Genomic DNA, 18,832 nt, shown 5'->3' with positions numbered 1-18,832 from the left:
ACACGTCAACTACAATGAAACGGAAGCAGCTCAGCTGAGCATTGCCCTGGGATGCATGGCAATTGCTATGAACCGCAAGCCCTCACAATACGATGGCTCTTTCCACCGTCTGTTCACCGACCAGACACCCAGTATCAAAATGAGCTTATGCGCACATCCCCGGTGGTGGTCGACAAGGGACATACGAAAGGGGTAAGCAAGACCCGGGACAAAGCGGATAATGACGAGGAAGGCCCGTTTTGCGGGTTGTTTCGGCAGCCACAGGTGGAAACTAAGGCCTGACCCCAAAGACTAGGCCCCGATAACCCCTGTAGCTGGAGCTTAAAGATCTTAGCCAACTGCCATCACTACTTCTATGCCCACTGGCGACATATATCCAAAGCCATGTCCCCTTACCACTTATATCCAGGTTGGAGTCTACAATCCTGCAATGGAATGTTTCGAGAAATTCCACGATTAATACTTCGATCAAAATGGAATCGTAAAGTGGAAACATCGCTGACGTGTTCGACATGGACGACTTTGAAATCGGTGCAATCGGTACTCGCGCGGTTCCCTTACAACCCCTCTCCTCAGAGCCCTCTCTAGCAGAGAGAAGATCCGCCATTTAGAGATGACAGCCACGTACCCGGCACTGGGTATTGGTTGCGCGAAGCGTCGGCTTTCAAAAGGGTTTGGACATCAACGCACGCAATCAGCGGGGCAAGACGCCCATGCACGCCTTCATGGCCTCGGGGTGGGAGAGGAAAAATGAGTATGAAACATGGGTGCCGCGGAGACGACGAGAGAAATGAGGAGTAGAGAGTCAGAGGTGGCGGTTGAGGATGACATCATGGTCACGCACACGGACGCCGACGTCCTCGCCATCTTCCGGGACGCCGGGGTGGATTGGCACTGCGTCGACGACGAGGAGGGGTCGTCGCTGTTGCACGTGGTCGCTTCGTGTAGGGCCGACGGCTTTGACGTCTATTGCTACTTCCGGCAGAGGGGCCCCCTGAGCGAGCTCGCGGCGACATTCGAGATGCTGCGCTGCGACTTCGGGCTGGACCCGCGGCTCGAGAATAAGCGGCTGCGGACGCCGGTGGATCTGGCGGTGGCGAGGGATCGGTGGGATATTATAAATTTGTTCACGGAGGAGAAGGGTCCTCGTTCCGAGAGGAGAGGATCTATGGATTCGGTCTCGGCTGAGAGGGTTTGGCTTGATGTCTGATCTACATTGGACGTTTGACAGTAACAATATGGTGAGTGACCAATCGATACATAACACGTGTTGAGCGATTTGAAACAAGGGTTATTGCCTTCATCTACCTGTACTAAAACCTGCGGTACATCTAATATCGTCATACATTCACAATTTAGGTAAGATGGTGGAAATGTCTACCGTCTCACCATGGGTTAGGTTCCTGATCCATAGCCTATCTTGGCAGGCCAGCAAGCAGAACATATTATCGCTGATCCCGAGACAGAACTCCACGGTGGGATGCCTATCGCCTTTGTTCTGGTTGTGGGTGGTCTTGTACGTCAGTTCACATCCCGGCTCCATTCGCCCGGCGGTCTCGCTGAGTTCCTGGAATCTTCTCAGGTTGCCCCTCCACCTGCTCTCAATATCTGGACATTTCTCTCCGACTCTCAGGTCAAGCTTCTTTAGCCTCCAGTTTCTTTTCTGGTCTTGGCTCTTAACATATACCCAAGTTGGCAAGTTGCTGCTCGAATCGGACTTGCTAGGAACGAAGTAGCATGAGTGCGAGTCAATCGAATCAGGCCTGGAAGACAGGAGCCGCTGCCCCAACTTCCCACTCTGCATCTCGTCCTTTTGATATACCCGCGACCGTTTATCATACCTGAACTGCAAGAATAAGGGGGACGCTTCGCGGTGGTCTGCGTCTTGTCCCAACCCGTGGCGCGCGGTTCTGCTCGAGTCGCGGACTTCGCTGAGCAGTGGAGGAACCCATTGCGTCGTATCGTCGTCTGCCAACAATTGACACAATGAGAATGGGACGATGAGCGGGTGCTCAGTTCTATCGCTGCTGGGCCGTGCTTCGAGTACTCTAAAACCAATTTCAGCCAGTAAGATGGGCATTTGAAGAAGGGCCAACTTCGTTGGATTGCCCCTGAGAGCGCCGCGTTCCAGTCTCGCCCAGTCTAGAAAGGCGTTGCAAAACTGAACGATTTCGTCATGCATGCGAGTGTTCAATCTTGGGTGATGTGGGTGTACAAAGTCCAGTATGTCGATCAAGGAAGGGCGTTTGTCCATGGGCGGGAGAGATTCGCTGATAGCTGCTATGAAGTCGTCCTCGATGCCTAGGTAACCAGCAAGGTTAAGGCAACACATAGCCTGCACTGCCAGAGCCCGATGATGGACCTTCCACTGTTTTGCTGCTTCGGCAATAGTGACTTGTCCAGTGTGCGAGGATTTGTCGGCAACTTCGTAGACCTCCCTCAAGAGGTGTAGTGGCAGGTCGCGGTTTATGGACGGAGAGCTGGTGCCTTTTCTCCTGATCAAGCTCTCCAGGAGTTTCTGGAGCTTTAGTCTGTGATGCTCGTTGGTAGCGCGCAGGACGTCGAATAGTTGGTCGAGGTAGGTCCAACTGTACGTGCCCGAGGTTGACTCAATCAGGGAGCTGAGCGAATTGGCCCGGCAAACATTGAAGAGAAAAATGCCCAACTCGAATGCAGTATCTGCGAGGTCCAGCTGGTTTTTACTCCTTTGCTTCGCTTTGAGGCTCCTATAGTTGTCCAGCTGAGTCAAGGCCGCCTCGTCCGTCTTGACGACGTTGTTGAAGGTGTCCAATACCCCCTTCACCACCAGTCGTTCCTCCTCCGGGGTCTCCAAGCTTGGTTTGTAGATTATGTCGTGTTCGATCTGGGATCAAGCATGCATCACCACCGTGGCAATCTGAAGCTCTACCACGATCGGGTTTCCCTGTGGCCCGTGGCTGCTCCCTCCCAGTTTCACGATCACGTGGGTTGCGCGGTAGTTGGGCAGGCCTCGAACGTCTTCCCTCCACTTCCTCTTGTGCTCAGAGTCATCGCTGTCTCTGCCGGCGAGATACTGCTCCAGCTGGCGAGCTTCGATGTCGGGTGCGGCAACCCCCTGACCCCGCAGCACTACGCGTTCGACCTCAATCCCGCCGTGCTCGACGAGGAAGGCGACGACCCTCTCCACGTCTCGGGGGAAATATACGCATATCCGGATGCCCCCAATGTCGTGGAGCGCTTTGTACATCTCTTCCACCCTCTCAAAGGCGCCAACGTCATCGATGCGATGTGTTTGGCCGCGCTTGGTCCAATACTCATCCCAACACTCGCCATGTCCCTCGAGGCGTTTCTTCAGCTCGGCATGACGGTGGCGGACCCCTTGGCGACGCGTCAGAGCCAGTACTGCGGACTCCAGGGTCTTCATTCGCGAGGTGATCGGGATATGTAGAATCTCTCTGGACTTGAGCCCCGTCTGGGTGTCGTTGAGCATGTGTAGGATCTCATCCACATGGTGCTTAGCCACGAGAACATGATTGAAATACGTTTTCCTGAACTCATCCAGAATGGCGATATCCAGCTTCCCGGCGCTCGACATGATGCCCGGTTATGGCCTCCCTGGCTGACAAGAATGTAGATGATGATTGAGCTACGATTGGAATGCATGTTTTGGCTTTTTACTGCGGGCAACTTTGTTTGTGAACCTCGCTGGGGCCTCTGTCTCAGTTGCGTGCCGCCGCCGATTATCGCAATCAGGTTTCTCCAGCTGAGTGAAGCATGCGACTAGTCGAAAACATGGCTTGAAATTCTCTTTAATTGAACGGGAACAGACGTACTGGCGCCTACCAGAGATCAAACGTTTGACGTAGCTATATTCTGAAAATGGCCTGGGATTGATGGAGCAATACAAATATCCTCCTAGATATCCCATACTGCTCTGAGTGAATATGCCTAGTTACACTCTTGGTGGTAGTTTTGAGCGTAACATGATGAAATGAATACACCCCTCACTTGATTGATTTCAAACTGTGACTGGGGTTGACCAGCCTCCAAAAGGGGAAACCTTCCCCGCCATCAGTCCTACAACCCCGACTGAGAACTCGCTATGCTTTGCGAATATGATCTGGAAGTCGGTACTGTCCCAAAGAACCTCGAGATTGCAAGCCACATAGATGCAAACCATTCGTCTCATTCTGTCTTGTTTTCCGTTCCGGTTGGCTTTGTCGCATGTGTGATCGAAGCAGTACTCCGCCAGCGATACGACGCTGCCGACCCCCTTCTCCTGCAAGTCGAAGTTGCTTAGCGCGTTATAAAGTCTTGCGAGCGAACAGTCTGCCAAGCCCTCTATACCCTTCTCGTCGGCCAGTACGTATAGCTTTGCATACGCCAGAAAGACCTCGGTGAAGCTCGAGGCAGGTGCCTCATCCGGTAACAGCCATTTGCTGCTTCGAGTATTGAGTGGAAAGTATAGCGTTTTGAAGGATTTACACAGCTCCGGGTTCGCTCTCCCGGGTTCCTTCCTATTCCTGTTTGCTTTGGCTATAGTAAACCCGATAGATCAGCCCCCGGTTCTGTGACGGCCACGACTTATTTATAGCGTGCAGAGACGATGCAGACTCGGACTTCATGATATTGAAATACCTTCAACTGCTTCAGGGGCAGATTCTTGTTCAGGGAGCCCGGGGGTTTGGGAGACCCGGGGATATGGTCTTGTAGGCTCCTCGACGTCGAAGTCTCCGGTGTATGCGAACTGGAAGAAGCACACGAACGTGGCTTCCTCGACGTCAGGCCACTCCGCGACTCTTCGAACGGAATTCTCCATCCCGCTGTTGAGGAGTGCTCTGAGGGGTCTCGATATGCGTTCGACCAGATGCTCGTGCATCATGTATTCCTTCTTCTCCGACCCGACCAGGAAGCGGAAGGGGCCAGAAGCGGCGATTCTTTCTCGTCGGAAGTGTAAGCAGTTCGTACTGGCTAACAAGAAACATTGAGTACTATACCTTTGAGAGAGCGTCACCATCCTCGGGTCAATGTAATGATAAGGAAGGAAGAGAAACCAAGAAGGTTCATTTCAGGTCCATCTGCCCCGGATGTTGTTTCCGACATATATCAAAATAGTCCAGATTCCATCCTTCTGGGTACAAACGCACCCTGATGAAATCTGGGTCACCATGCATGTTTACGTCGCAATTCAAACAGCAGTATACATGCCGGAGCTGGCCGAGATCTGATTGATTATTTGGTTGCAGCCATCCGTTGATCGCAGCACCGACCTATTTATTAAGGTAACGGAGCCAAATTGCTGTTATCCGACAACGACGAGTATGTTATGGCGGACAGCCCGATCGCCCCTCTTAACAAACGGATGTGTTATGTGAGGTTCTTTTGGTCTCCAGTTGCTGTCCATTGAACTGTGATGCAGAAGCAAACAGGCAGACGCCTCAGCGAAGGGCCATCCTCCACAGTTCCTGAATAAACTTGCTTAGGTCTTGCAAGATTTGGCGTTCTTGGTTGGCTGTTCATGCAAAAAATAACTGAGCAAAACCGAACGATCCGATTCCTTGATTAATTGGGCTGCACAGTCTCAATACGTTTTAGGGCCACTGTGTAATAACATAATGACAGGACTCTTGCCTACAGAGTATTTCACATTTCCTATCGAAGAGCAAGCACGGTTTAGTCGAACTGTACACTGCGACGGTGTCAAGCCAAAGAAACGCTCTTGGGGCAAGCTGGCAGGCTAGTCGACGACAAACTATTATTTGACGCTAAAATTCCAAGTGCTGCTGTGCTGACATTCATGTGACACCGAATGAAAGACTACTAGCGCTAATAGGAATTGGACCTATTGCCTATCTCCATTTATCGCATACCTACGGAGTACTCTCGTCCTTCGTTGCTGAGGGCAATCTGAATCAGGCTATGCAGTTGACGACCAACTGTCGTTTGACGCTAAAATTTCAATTATTGCAGTGCTGAGTGCTGTCCTACCTTGTTGGGGCGCAGTGTTATCTCGGGTTGAAGGCAAGGCAGACTAAGTAGTCGACGACCAACTGTTGTTTGACGCTAAAATTCCGAGTGTTGCAGTGCAATGCTTACAAGATTCCGCAGCCCTATGAATCAATACACTTCTGCGCGTTTTGGAAAAAGTTAGGTAGCGTCCAACAGGAGATGATCGCCAGCCAGCATGTAACGTTTTGCTCTCGATTCCACATAAGTGTGAGTGGTTACTCATCAAGCTCCATATCAACTGATTCCTCATACACATATGTTTGATCAATCTCATTGCCCTGAAGGTTCATACCTTCAGCAACGACCGCTGCCATTGAGCTCAAAAACTCATATTGTTCACTTGGGTCAAGCCTACTGCTCTGACCCCCCAACTGTGGCAAAGAACCACTTCGCCTCATCATCTCTTCGTCTACCAGTGGCTTGATACAAGTACGTCCAGTTTCGGTCCTGAAATGATTCCCAAGATCTTTTGGTAAACGAAATAAACGACCACATCCCCATTGGCCACCAGTTCCGAGATCACCCTTGCACACAAATTTCTTTTCGTTGTCGTGTAATTTTTCATGTCTTTTCCTATCATTTTGTCGGGCAAAGCTCTTACCACAGACAGTGCATACAAATGGTCTCTCGTCGGTATGCGTGCGAAGGTGTGAACGTAGGTTATACGCCCTGGTAAACCTTTTGGGACAGAGAGTGCACTGAAATGTGGCAGGGTGTTTCTGTATATGTCTCCTGGCGCTCATATCATTGGCCAATTGTTGATTCTCTTTGCTTTTTTTCAAACGAGAGAATAGGGTAGAGAGCGCGTCCTGGCCAGGATGTAGCTTGAATCTATGCTTGTCCAGTTCATTTTGAGACTGGAATCCGAAGACGAACTCTCGGCAGTCCTCTTCTGCGCACTTGAAAGGTCGCGTGTGTCGGTCAACGTGGCTTTCGCGGTCTTGGACACTCGCGAAGCCCCTGTGGAAGTAATAGCAGGTGACCTTAGGACATTTATACCAGTTGAGTCCGTAGATGGTGCTCAGCTGCTGGGAAACATACTGCGATTCCTGTGGCAATCCGGCTAACATATGTTCCAGCACCTCTCGATTCCGCACAAATGCGGTTTTGAGGGAAGGCAGACTTACTACGTCTCGCCTATCATCCTTCCATGACGAGACTTGTTCAGAGTGATCGAATATCCTCTTCAATGTCTGGGGACAGTCTACCATAGCCCAGGCTTTAGAGACCCTTTCAGTGTCAACCGATGTTGGAACGTCCAAGTCTTCGTCATATCGCGACTCGAAATTGACCAATGCGTCACAGAACTCGTTCTTGGTTGCCTCTGTCAAGTCCTGTTCATCGAGATGTACTGCATTGATGAAGTGCTCCGTCCAGTGTGCTGTAGCATAGTCCTGGAAGGCGAAGTGGCCTTCCTGGGCAGCTACCCTGAGTGCTTCAGGTCCCGTATCTTCGAAACATTCGAAGGTGAGATAGTGCATGCACAATATGGACAGGCTCAGTTCGGCAGAACCCTTCGAGACGAACCCCGATTGCGCGATGTACCTGAATCAAATGTCAGTGCCCTACTTGCGGCCATTTCCCCAGAATATAACATGATGTTCAGAATCTTTACGCTTACATCGATGCCGTCGCATGGATAAATTGCACCTGGCCGCCAGACATAATTTCAATGAGAGAGCCACAAATTTCCCGGATATGTGTTCGAAGTCTTCGGTGGTCGTCGATGGTCTGGTGTACTGTGTTCATTGCTATGGCCGCTTGGATCTCTCGCCAATAGAGCGGTCTGTGGGAGCACAGCATCCAACCCAGAACCTTACAAGCGGCATCACGCTCGCCAGGTCTCGCATGGCGTTCCATTCGGGCGATGGTGCGGTTATACCTATTCCTCGTCAACACGATGTCCGCTTCTCCGTTGGCACTCAACGTAATCACATACGCTTCTTGGAGCCCAGTCGGAAAGCAGTTCGGTTCGAGCTCGTGTGCTAGCTCTTCAATGGTCACTTGGGCGAGTAAATTTTCTATCACGAGCTTGGCGTAAAGGAACATTCCTGATATTATCCACGTCAGCTATGCAACTCGATCGACCCTAAGATCACCAAGGGGATGCGATGGTTGAAGAGGTCACAATACTACCCACCGTCAGCTCGATCCTGGACGTTCCGCTTGATATACTCTATGTCGTTTTCCGAGAGACCACCGTGAGTACGCCAGGCTTCACGTAACCTCTCTGTCTGTGCATCGACATAGATTGATATATCTTGCTGCATATCCTTTGCCTGAAGGCCGACGATGGTAGCTGGGGTCATCGATCGCCTGATGTCCGGCTCATCGCGGCTAGTGAAAAGTACCCGGAGCTTTCCTGGATCTGCAGCGTCGCAAGATCGAACCATATCATGGGCGAAATCGATGGATTCTTTACGATGGCGCTCTTCGCACTCATCTAGTCCGTCGATGACGATGAATCCTCGAGATATGAATTGGCACATGAGTTGCAAAAGCTCTTTAGCCATCTTAGTCGAAGTCAACGATGCGTGGCCACTTTCTATGTACCTCTCGTAGAATATGGGCATGAAAGGTCTCGATTGGTTGATGAACTGGAAAAGCAGTCCTTTTAGAATTGCCAGTGTGTTGTTCCTTGACGGGTCCATCTCGCGACAGAAGAAGTAGGCTACCAACGTGGATGGACTCTTCCTTCTCAATAGGCTTGAAACGACCGTGGATGCCAGTATTGTCTTTCCTGTATGAAGCGGTCAGCTTTGATAACGATGAGAGCTGGGCCATATTCCTCACCAGCTCCTGGAATACCATGCAACCACAATGAAGAAGACGCCGGAATAGAGCTTTCGATCCAACACTTCACCTGTTGTTGCTCTATGATCCAATTTCCAGTTCCTGGGTAGCTCTCGCGAACAGCCACCAGTTGCTCGTGATCGACGTGAGAGTCAGCGGGTGCAATCCAGTTCACTAATGACAGGAAACGTCTCTGTGTTTCATCAATTCGCTGCAAGCGTTGATGCTCCAATAACACTTCTCTGTCGCGTTGGTATGTTTGCAAACTCTGGATGTGCACCTGAAGAGCTTGGCTATCAAGAAGTTCTCGGTGACGCTGCAGTTGCTCCAGGATCTGGTGGAAGTCAGACTTGAAGGTCTTCCACATGGATTTGAATATCTTTGGTAGTGCTGATCACAAGTTTTTGTTAGCATCTGATAAATCCTTATCAATATTGCAGTCGTACTCCTCTGCTTGAAGATGCGCAATGCCTGGGAATGGAATCGGAGCACATCGGCCCAAATCATTTCTACGGCAGCCTGCATCTCTGGCTGGGTCCGAAACAGATCTTCATACTTCTGCAGGATCGGCAGATGATCTGAGATCTGCTCATAAGCATCGAGCAAAGTATCCAACGACTCTGCCCATGTGCTTGCGGTCTGGAACCGACTAATTCAGCATTTAATCACTTGGCAGGATACGTCCCGTCTGGGCTTGTTACTGAAGGAGGTGTGTTCGACTGACCAAAAGGATAAGCTTCATAGGGCCCCAAACAAAAGCCAGTATATCGGAGCTATTCAAAAACACCTCCAAGACCTTGCCGAGTTGCTCCATGGCCTCTATCACGCCCTGGATGCGGGTAAGGTTGATGATCTTCTTACTTCTTCGCTGCTCCGCCTGGATGGTCAGAATTGCCACTCTGACATCTTGGGAGGTTGCGAATTGGAACTGTGCTCTTTCAGAATCGGTCAACTCTGAGTTGAACGCTGCTAGAGCCTTTTCAAAAGCATTTGGTGCCGACATGGTGTGCTCTCAAAAGACGGGCACCATTTGACAATGTGCTAATAGACAAGATGTACGCAGCCTAAATCACGACCCCGAGTATGGAAAATTAACCTGGAAAAGTCGGAGGTAGGCGAAGACGTATCAAAGAATTAAGGCAACCATATATGCCAAATTGCTGGGCTGACCATATGCATGGTGTGTGGCAGTGCTTCCTGCAGTAACGCCCTTTATTCAGCCTTGGGAAGAGCCCAACGAGAGCCCAACGAGAGTCGCCTGCATGTGCCTGTATTCAGGCCGTCCCATGGAAGGCTGGACCTTATCTTCCATCCATGCCGGACGCTCTAGCACTAAGCGGAAAATAGATTCATCACTGTTCATTCTAGTATAGTTCTCCTAGTCAGCTATTCCCACTGCCATCCAGATATCCAATTGCCACCTATCTTCAGCTTAAAGAGACAAATAAGGCTATGTGGACGACCTCCTTGGAATTTTGCTATCAGCCTGAAAAGGGCTGTAGTCGTCCTCATTTTTCCGTTCCATGCGCTTCTGAGTTGGTCTGCCTCGTATTGAGAAGTATTCGGGATGCATGGAGTTACAGATGCCACAAACTTATCTTCCCTATGCTTCAATCAGGCGATAAACGAGCCATTTCGTCCCGATGACAATGAGTTTCTTTTCGCTTTTGATTGCGTCCAATCCTGGGCGGACTCAAAGGAGGGGCTTCAGCTCGACCATGTCGCGGATTTGAATTTCAACCAGGCCGGACCAACCCCGCCCTCTGCCACGGCGTTCCCATCCAGTAGCATGACCATTTGCTTCGGTATGGTAAGTAGTGAGGAATAGTGTAGTGAAAGGGTTCGCCTATTCATGGCTAACAACATCCTGCTAGCTGAACAACGTGTCTGTGAAATTGATCGGCAACATGGCAGTGGCGAGGGAGAGAGCTGTTCAAGCAGAGGGGGGAGAAGATAACTTGATATATGCCGTGGGACCGAGTTCAGATTATGTAATGCTGACCTTTCCTGACGGGAGTGCCTTCGCCCAGGTAAATGAAGGAACTACAAAAGCTCTTCGCTCCATCTTTGCCATAACGGGAGTCTATATTCTCGCATTCACGACTTGGCAGGCCGTTGAGCACGTACTCCAGCGAGCCAAAACACCTGGGCAAGCAGTCATGACAGTTGATATAAACATATACGGTGCCGAAAGCAGCAAGTATGAAATAGGACGTCAGCTTTCCGAGAACAAGGCCTTTTTGCAGGACCCGGACAGAGGTATCGATAACGTGGTTTATGATAACCCGCATCTCGTTTCTTTCCCAGGGATTGCAGAGCCAGATGCTGGCTCCCTAGGCACTGCCTGGCATCTCCAACAAATCCAAGGGCATAGTCGGCCACCACGGGAATCGGCGAAAGATATGCAAAAGACTGCATCCAGTATCTATCACTCCCTGTCGCGTTTTAGAACTCTCGATAAGATTTCAGCTACGGCGAATGTGACCACACTATTGCTAGAGTACGATCTACCCCATAAGCTTCTCAACGCCAGAGGCCAGCAAGTAACTTCTAACACACGACATATTTAGGCACCAACAGACAGCTTTGTACTTCATGTTGGAAAGAGAAAACGGTCCACTTCCAGTCTATCTCTCTCTCTGGGACTCGACGCTGGATGATACGGGTCGACAGAGGTGAGTAGAGCTGTTCATGTCCAATTGAAGCTTGTCGACTTCTAAGACTTCTTTAGATATTCGAGTAAGCTCACAGGCATACAATGTTGGGACAAGCCCTCCGAGCTAGGAGGTGGAATTCTAGCGGATGAAATGGGCATGGGCAAGTCTTTGTCCATGCTTGCTCTGATCTCTTACACTTTATCCACGGCTGTAGATTGGGCATCGTCCAGTACGCAAGATCAGACTCATTCGGAGAATGTTATACGCACACCAGCAACCTTGATAGTTGTGCCATCCATATGTACGTTTCTACAGATCCCACGTCCTTGGCAGCAATACTGACCTCCTTGGAGTGATTCTAAACTCCTGGCTCAAGCAAATCAGCCTGTAAGCACATAGACGGATTGGATTTCGGATACATCGAACTAAGAACAACACAGTCATCTCGATAACGGATTACAAGTTCGCAAGTACTATGGCAGGCGGCGAAACAAGAAGCCGGGGGATTACCTGACGAGCCATATAGTGCTGACCACATATCACACGGTCGCCTCAAGCTTTAACAGCTCTAGTAGCGCCATATACCAACTCGAATGGTTTCGAGTTATTCTAGATGAAGGTCAGTACATAGCTTCCCACCAATCCTAACGTACTAAGCCTTCGGATTGCAGCACATACGATCCGTCGTCAAGCAACCAGTCTGTATCAAGCAGCATCGGCTCTTAGTGCAAGGTCGCGATGGTGTCTCACAGCGACCCCCTTGCAAAATCGATTGGATGATATCGGTTCGCTTCTGGCATTCCTACGGGTTGCTCCCTTCGACAACCCCGCTGTGTTTAGGAAATACATATCCAGTGTGTATCTGGACGACCGAGAGACCGCATTGAATCGCCTTATATCGCTGCTGAATTGCGTCTGTCTGAGGCGGTCTCAAGACCTTTTGGGCCTGTCCAATGCCGTTTCAGGACGTATTCGATATGTGACATTATCTACTACTGAACGAGACCAATATGAGTCAAGCCACGAGCAATGTCGACGCGGATGTCACAGAGAGTCTCTGCGGGCCCTGGCAGCCGCGATTACTTCGGTATCTTCCAAGCCCAGTTACAATTAAGAATCTTCTGCAACCATGGGACCTTCCAGAAACCCTTCTCCGACGATGGCGGTGCCTCAACATATGGCGAAATGCAGCGCGAAGACATGATGGTGTCCCTAGATCCCGCGGCCGAGCTCAAGTGTCTCGTTTGCAGGAAAGATACTTCGGTTCAAACAGCAGCTGCTCCCACTGGCTCCAGGCTTCGAGACCCTTCCGGTGTCTTGTGTCCTGACTGTCAAGAGAGCAATGAAGCAACAGGTGTTGATTCTGATGCTCAAAGCGAGTCGAGCCCAAGCATTCCAGGTCCTCTGAGTCTGTCCTTTGAACGGGTCAACTTCAACCCAGAAGGCTTCTCATCCAAGATCGACTACTTGATGCGAGATTTGATGGAACTCGGTACGGATAGCAAGAGGTACTTACCGTTCCCTTGTGTCTACAATGCCTTCGACTATTTGAGATACTGACGATACGGCACAGCATAGTCTTTTCCTGCTGGACACGGACACTCGACCTCGTAGCGCTGCACCTCCTGAACAACAATGTTCAGTTCCTACGGATTGACGGAAGAATGGAAAATCCGGAGCGGCAGACCAACATGGAACTCTTCGAGTCGAGTAAGGAATGCCGGATTCTTCTCATGAGTACCGGCGTAGGAGCATTTGGGTGAGGAAGCCCCTTCTTTACACCCCCTTTCCCCTTCTTTCTTGTGAACGACATATGACGGTATGCCCACTTAACATATCATCCACTACAGTCTAAACCTGACAGCCGCGGATCACGTATCCATTCTGGAGCCGCAGTGGAACCCTGCGGTGGAAAAACAGGCGATTGGTAGAGTCCAGAGACTGGGACAGAAGAAGGACGTAGTCGTCACACGATATCTGGTACTGGAGACGATTGAAATGGCAAGTTCACTACCCTTCCCATTTTTCTCGTTCCCTAGAAAGACTGAAGAGGCTAACTTTAACCTCAAGAGTATCCATAGCCAGCAGAGCCACAAGGAGGCACTGGCACAGGAAGGGCGTTAGCAGACAAACATCCCTATATCGCAGCTTTCATAGATCCGTGAGACTGTGAGCGCCAAATCTCATTATGCATATTACACTGCCAAGAGTCAACCGCTCCGGTGATAAGTACCTGGTAAGATGGAGATGGGGCATTGGACCACGGAGGCAAGCTACTCTAGGCACGTCTGCCGCTTCGGGGATACACATTAAGCGAAGGGTGAAGTGTTGGGAGTGTTTTACTGTACATAGCAGAGTGGAGTTACCATGCCTACCATCTCACCCCATTCTGTAGGTGTAGTGACTTCCTGCTCCTTAGGCATCAATGCTCCATCTAACTCTGATCGCCATCCAACGGATGCGTTCCTCTATGATCAGGCTGAAGATGCCTAACGAACCGTCCCTCATAATCAGGACAAGGATGCTGAATCAACCGCCCCTCGGAATCTTTACGACACCCTTGGCACTTTCGTATCATAGAGAGATTAGCGAATGGCTGAGACCGTGTCTTCCTGGATTTCAGGCGAATCTAGAAGGGTGGGTAGGTACTTAATCGACGTATGATACGATCTGGTTCGCTCATATAGGGGACAATCATACCTGCCACCATGAACGGCAGAACTAACAACCCGAAAAGGAAGAGTTTCGCCATGTCAGAACCTGTAACGTCCTCCCCGTCAGCATGCGAGCGGTGCGAGTCTCCGTCGGAGCCCCCGCCGCCGTCGTCTTTGCGATGTATCGAAGACGTGTGAAAGCGACGACGGGGGGTCCCTTCCCGCGGCGCTTCCTCGTTTGGGCGTGCCCGGGCTCTGCGCCGGGGCCTGCTTGCCGAAGCGGGTATCCCCGGCAGCCGAGGCGACGCCAGGCAGAAGGCCTGCGCTCAGATACGGCTTGGAATAGCCCTTGGGCAAGGTTCTCGGCTCTTTACTCAGCTCGCGCGACGGCATTGCAGAGCATAACCTCGTAAGCTGCCAGCCACGGTCAGACCCCTGGTGCACCGTAGACGTATGGAAACGCCGCCAAGTCCCTACCCCGGCTCGAGAGGGCCATCGCAGACTTGTCGCGCCAGACTTTCGTGTGATCATAGGTCGCCGGGGGCGGTTGGCGTGGCGTATTGGCGACGATGACGAGGCGCTCGGGGGGTGGAAGGCCAAAGCCGACCGTAGCATGGACGGAACCCTCGACCAAGCGGCCGCGGCGCGGACCTTGCGCGGAGTTCGAATGAGGTATGCCATAGCAGCCCTTAACTTGTAGGCAGCAGGTCAGACGCGTTACAGAACCGGAACGAAGAAGAGTAGGCCATGGTATCGAGAGCAGAAAAGGGCCATTGGTAGAAACAGGTCTGTCAATTTTGGTGGCGCGGCGTAACGTTTCCCCATCTGACCCGAGCCAAGCCAGGATGATTACCACGAAGAAGAGAATACAGCAAGGAAGGGGTAGATGGGAAGTGTTTGTCGGAAAGCGGCCTGTGGAATGATTCGGTCAGGGCTGGCGTGGCGGGGCGTGGCGTTTCAATTGGCCCTAAGCATTCCACTTGATGCCTCAGGATACAGAGAATACCTTTCTCCCTAGACGCCACATTGCTATAGAGATTGGAGGGGTTGATCGAAGTGTGTGGAATTGTTCGGAACCCAGTATGCAGCTCCCGTCCAACTGGCGCACGTTCGCCTATCCCTCCCTCTGTATTTCACGTAGTTTCATTGCTTGCCTACAGGCTTAGAGTATATCCAAATGCCCAATGGTTGAAGTTTTATGTGCTAGCTCCGATCGCAAATCCTTCCAGACGTTGTCAAGTGTCAATGAGGCCCTGCCCCATAACAGAAAAGGGGCGCGGGAGAACCACTCCAGAGAATCACAAATGTGCTCCATACCACCCCTTCAACTGTAGACAAGGAGGTATTATGTTTATAATCAGGCTTCGCATAATGATCGGTTCGATGCTGCAAGTCATCCGCCTATAACTGTGTATGCATTGCAATCGTGACTCGGCCCCTCGTGGGGAAAGTCTGTGGGATCTTCATCCGCAAGTCTTCGCAGGAGCTATTCATTCAATCTCGGTCTCGTCCTCGTTATTCTTAGGCTCTCGAGGCTTCTGTGGAAGCTGAAGGGGTGTTGGCAGGTTTGTCAGTGTAGCTGTTCTCGTGGCTCCCGTAGGTTCTGGGGGAGTAGAGAACTCACTCGAATCTCGATAAGGGGCGGCAGGTCGATCAACCCAAAGCAGTCCAGACAGACTAGGAAAAAATAAGACCATGCCAGCCATGTTGTCACTGCCAACTGCTTTCCCATTGTCACGTTTTTAAATAGCTTGGATGCCGATTGTCTCTTTCCATCGCCCGATTTGCCTCCCGCACCACCGTTGTTGTTATCATCGGGCCTCGAGGATGTGTGTACATGGCATCGAATCTCGGTTTGGGTTCGTTGCCGCGGTAATCGTACCAGGAAGAGGCTCGGGAGTGGTTTGGAGCTGCGGAATAGGAAGGTGGACATCGGACGGAAGGCCAAGGCTGGTGCCGTTCTCGGGACTCTATAGAGAGTTCCCGCGACACAGCTGCTGAAAGGCATGAGTGGAGTAATAGCTTTTTCGTCCTTCTCTCTTTGCTGGATAGATTTTGTCGATGAACAAACAAATGGGGGACGAGGGACTTTGGTATTGAAAAAGACAAGCGTTAGGCGTACTTTCCCTCACGGCTGCCTAGGGCGGTGGTGTTTCTCCTATCGGGCCTCAACAGCCAATGCCTCAGAATGCAAGTTTGACCATTCCTTTTTGAGGCATTATGCCAGTGATTTTCCCTGAAAGAAGCTGTACTGGGTCTCGCGGGTGCCTGTCTGTTGGTGGCGCCAGGGAAACCTCAACCCCCTGACTCTGCCTCAAACAAAGCTGTTTCTCCTCCCGATAGATACGAGCATTCCAGATCCATTCGACACAACTGGCGTCTTCATTGTTAAATCTATCTATATATTGCCGACCAGGCCAACACCAATTGTTCATTCCCTAGTATAAATTAGTTTCGAGGCCCGAATTATCCTTCATGATACCACAAATCTACATCTCCCTCCCATTATTCAGCCTTGATCCAATGTCAAATTAGCCCAGCAAAGACGAAAATTTCAGCACCATTGCCACTTGCGTAAGTGGCCTGACACCCAAAGTACAATTTTACTCGTAATCGTAGCAGAAAGGGCCGCCCTGGATGTCCATGGTGTCCGCAATCTTTCTAACTCCGCCCAATTGTTCAAAGTAAAGGGGCGTCTCGAGTGTGACGTTCTTGTAAGGTATGTCGCCGAAATAATTGTACGGATAAGCCCACTAGGTCTCGTCAGTTAAGTCTTCCCTATACTTTTACGGCGGGACACCTACCTGGGTATCCGGCCCCCCAATGTCGCTCTTTCGTGTCTCCCAGTCTTCCCTTCCGGTTAGCCTTTGTCACCTTCGAATCTGAACAACTCATTTAGCTTACTTTGTCTCTGCCATATGTTCCAAACTCGGTCCAGAGCCGAGTGGTGCAGCCAAAATATCGGGTCGCCAGGGGACGAATACGTATTTGCCATCTAAGAAGAAGGAGCAATCAACTTAGTCAGTTTCCTTTTCTTTACAAAATGAGAGTTGTAACGGATTTTACCTCTCCAATGTTGCCTCCTACCCCGAGGTGTGCACCACCATGCAAGGACAGATCGGCGATCTCGAGAGAGAAGCCTTCAACTCTGTGGTCCAGGTGCCAGAAGTCTTCGGCCTCCAGGACGAAGGCGAGCTTGGAGGCGTTCAGTGTCTGAGTCACAAGCCACGGGCTGAAGTCTCGGCGAAGACAATGGGGCGTGTATCCTGTGTGGTTACCAGGTCCCATCGAGATATTCACATGGGCAAAGGGGCCATCCTCAATGCAGCCTAGATTGACAAGTGCAAGTATTAGTCGAATGACATGCATATCCTTGCAGTGACACAACGATATTGGATATTAGACTTGCCTCCTCCAGTCCGCCTGGGTACGGGAGTCATGGTTTGCCAGTCTTTAGGAAACCCCGTTGTGTTGACAATATAGGGGCCATTGCCTGTGGGTTTCTCGGTAAGCATCTAATACCATTTCTGGGGTGAGATGATTAACACTCACCTCCAAACCCATGGATGGGATCAAAGATGGGAGACTCCAAGACCGCTTGTTCGGAAACAGCGTCTTGAGTCCAGTCTGCACGCACGTGTGTCAGTTCACCTCAACAAGCAGGAGTATTTGCACCCCAGCTTACCCCAGTAACTACCAAATTGCGTTAGCAAGAGTCAAATTGCGGAAAAATGGGAGGAATTCACTCACGGGACACCTCCGTTGTAGCCACATGCCTCCCTCAGACTTTGTTCGAAAAACCATAAGAAGTAGCGATGCCATCTATGCTTAAAATAAGTACGGAGGCTTCATAATAGAGTACAAATTATGGATGGCCTTACGGTAAGAGTTGTCCCTGAATATGGGTGGGAGACGTTAGTATACTAAACTCATGCAATCGCCTGTGAGCTGCAAGGGGCAAAGGGGATTCTCACCACCCAGTGGACGTAATCTGTTTGGGTAATATGCAACGCCACAAAGTCATCGTATCTCGACTTCACACCCTCAAAGGTATCGGAAGTTTGTCCCGGCTTCGATTGGAGGCATCTGACAGCACCGATGAAGCTTTGGCGCTCAGATTTCGAGAGTGTTCGCCTGCGAGTAAGGGTCAGCCAGCTGCAGGAAGCACGAGATCGAAAAGGGGTGTGAAACAGGGGTTCGGCGTGCTCACCACTCCCTTCGAATCAGCGGCTCTCGGCATCCCGCATCCTTGGTTGAGTTTTCAGCACGGATTAGTCTGGATGAGGCAAGGCCGACGTATGTCAGCGCCACAAGTACACAATTGACAAACGACGTGAAATGCATCTTGCTAACTCTGGCAGAAGCTCTTAGAGGGCGACGAGAAGATGAGCAACACGGCAAGAGGCCACACAGCGATATGTTTGGAGCCTAATATATGCCTTGCTATTTCCAAAAACTTGTTTGAATTTTCACGTGCAACGGCATTGTCTGCTCGTCCCGTCAACATGGAGGTCATGCTTGTGTACCCACGCTAACTCGACGAGGTATCCCGTCTTTGCCAAGCAAGATATTTGAGCCTCATACGGCCCCGAGTCTTCAAGATCGCCATAGTCGTACTACCGATATAGGCTTCTTACTATCCGATGACCATGCTCGGCCCCGGGTCTCCCGTGTTTTCCATGTCCGGGCTCTCCCGTCGTTCGTCTCTAGCTGCAAGCCAAGAGCTGGGATTGCGCAACG

The 18,832-nt window shown here is 50.8% G+C and overlaps 7 protein-coding genes across 7 annotated transcripts; 1 reads left to right on the top strand and 6 right to left on the bottom strand.

Annotated features, from left to right (window-relative positions):
* Positions 1 to 805: 805 nt before the first annotated feature.
* Positions 806 to 3,574, bottom strand: PG985_010867 (uncharacterized protein; the record flags this gene model as incomplete). The annotated part of the gene is made up of 4 exons (XM_066830634.1): positions 806 to 1,211; positions 1,521 to 1,721; positions 1,842 to 2,863; positions 2,909 to 3,574. The coding sequence occupies 4 exons, from the start codon at positions 3,572 to 3,574 to the stop codon at positions 806 to 808; spliced, it is 2,295 nt and encodes a 764-aa protein (XP_066681316.1).
* A 423-nt stretch (positions 3,575 to 3,997) lies between these two features.
* On the bottom strand, positions 3,998 to 4,945 carry PG985_010866 (uncharacterized protein; the record flags this gene model as incomplete). Its single annotated transcript, XM_066830633.1, has 2 exons — positions 3,998 to 4,515; positions 4,618 to 4,945. Coding segments are annotated over 2 exons (846 nt in total), but the record flags the coding sequence as incomplete, so codon positions are not given.
* Positions 4,946 to 6,203: 1,258 nt separating this feature from the next.
* Positions 6,204 to 9,784, bottom strand: PG985_010865 (uncharacterized protein; the record flags this gene model as incomplete). The annotated part of the gene is made up of 6 exons (XM_066830632.1): positions 6,204 to 7,533; positions 7,610 to 8,039; positions 8,129 to 8,728; positions 8,782 to 9,171; positions 9,228 to 9,420; positions 9,506 to 9,784. 6 exons carry the CDS (start codon positions 9,782 to 9,784, stop codon positions 6,204 to 6,206), a joined length of 3,222 nt encoding a protein of 1,073 aa, XP_066681314.1.
* Positions 9,785 to 10,348: 564 nt separating this feature from the next.
* On the top strand, positions 10,349 to 13,562 carry PG985_010864 (uncharacterized protein; the record flags this gene model as incomplete). The annotated part of the gene is made up of 11 exons (XM_066830631.1): positions 10,349 to 10,591; positions 10,656 to 11,281; positions 11,352 to 11,456; positions 11,513 to 11,667; positions 11,725 to 11,739; positions 11,792 to 11,825; positions 11,879 to 12,057; positions 12,110 to 12,525; positions 12,582 to 12,946; positions 13,012 to 13,197; positions 13,289 to 13,562. 11 exons carry the CDS (start codon positions 10,349 to 10,351, stop codon positions 13,560 to 13,562), a joined length of 2,598 nt encoding a protein of 865 aa, XP_066681313.1.
* Positions 13,563 to 14,215: 653 nt separating this feature from the next.
* PG985_010863 (uncharacterized protein) lies at positions 14,216 to 14,485 on the bottom strand (the record flags this gene model as incomplete). Its single annotated transcript, XM_066830630.1, has 1 exon — positions 14,216 to 14,485. The coding sequence occupies one exon, from the start codon at positions 14,483 to 14,485 to the stop codon at positions 14,216 to 14,218; it is 270 nt and encodes an 89-aa protein (XP_066681312.1).
* Positions 14,486 to 14,519: 34 nt separating this feature from the next.
* PG985_010862 (uncharacterized protein) lies at positions 14,520 to 14,841 on the bottom strand (the record flags this gene model as incomplete). The annotated part of the gene is made up of 2 exons (XM_066830629.1): positions 14,520 to 14,785; positions 14,814 to 14,841. 2 exons carry the CDS (start codon positions 14,839 to 14,841, stop codon positions 14,520 to 14,522), a joined length of 294 nt encoding a protein of 97 aa, XP_066681311.1.
* A 1,854-nt stretch (positions 14,842 to 16,695) lies between these two features.
* On the bottom strand, positions 16,696 to 18,436 carry PG985_010861 (uncharacterized protein; the record flags this gene model as incomplete). The annotated part of the gene is made up of 11 exons (XM_066830628.1): positions 16,696 to 16,845; positions 16,897 to 16,940; positions 16,997 to 17,087; positions 17,159 to 17,421; positions 17,502 to 17,585; positions 17,645 to 17,719; positions 17,778 to 17,785; positions 17,843 to 17,914; positions 17,974 to 17,987; positions 18,067 to 18,226; positions 18,303 to 18,436. The coding sequence occupies 11 exons, from the start codon at positions 18,434 to 18,436 to the stop codon at positions 16,696 to 16,698; spliced, it is 1,095 nt and encodes a 364-aa protein (XP_066681310.1).
* Between the last annotated feature and the right edge of the window lie 396 nt (positions 18,437 to 18,832).

The sequence above is a fragment of the Apiospora marii genome, assembly GCF_038362585.1.
Source record: "Apiospora marii strain CBS 49790 chromosome Unknown utg000007l_segment0_segment0, whole genome shotgun sequence".
Classification (NCBI taxonomy): Eukaryota; Fungi; Ascomycota; class Sordariomycetes; order Amphisphaeriales; family Apiosporaceae; genus Apiospora; species Apiospora marii.
Note: the sequence above shows the minus strand (reverse complement) of the source record. Positions and strands in the feature narration are given on the sequence as shown.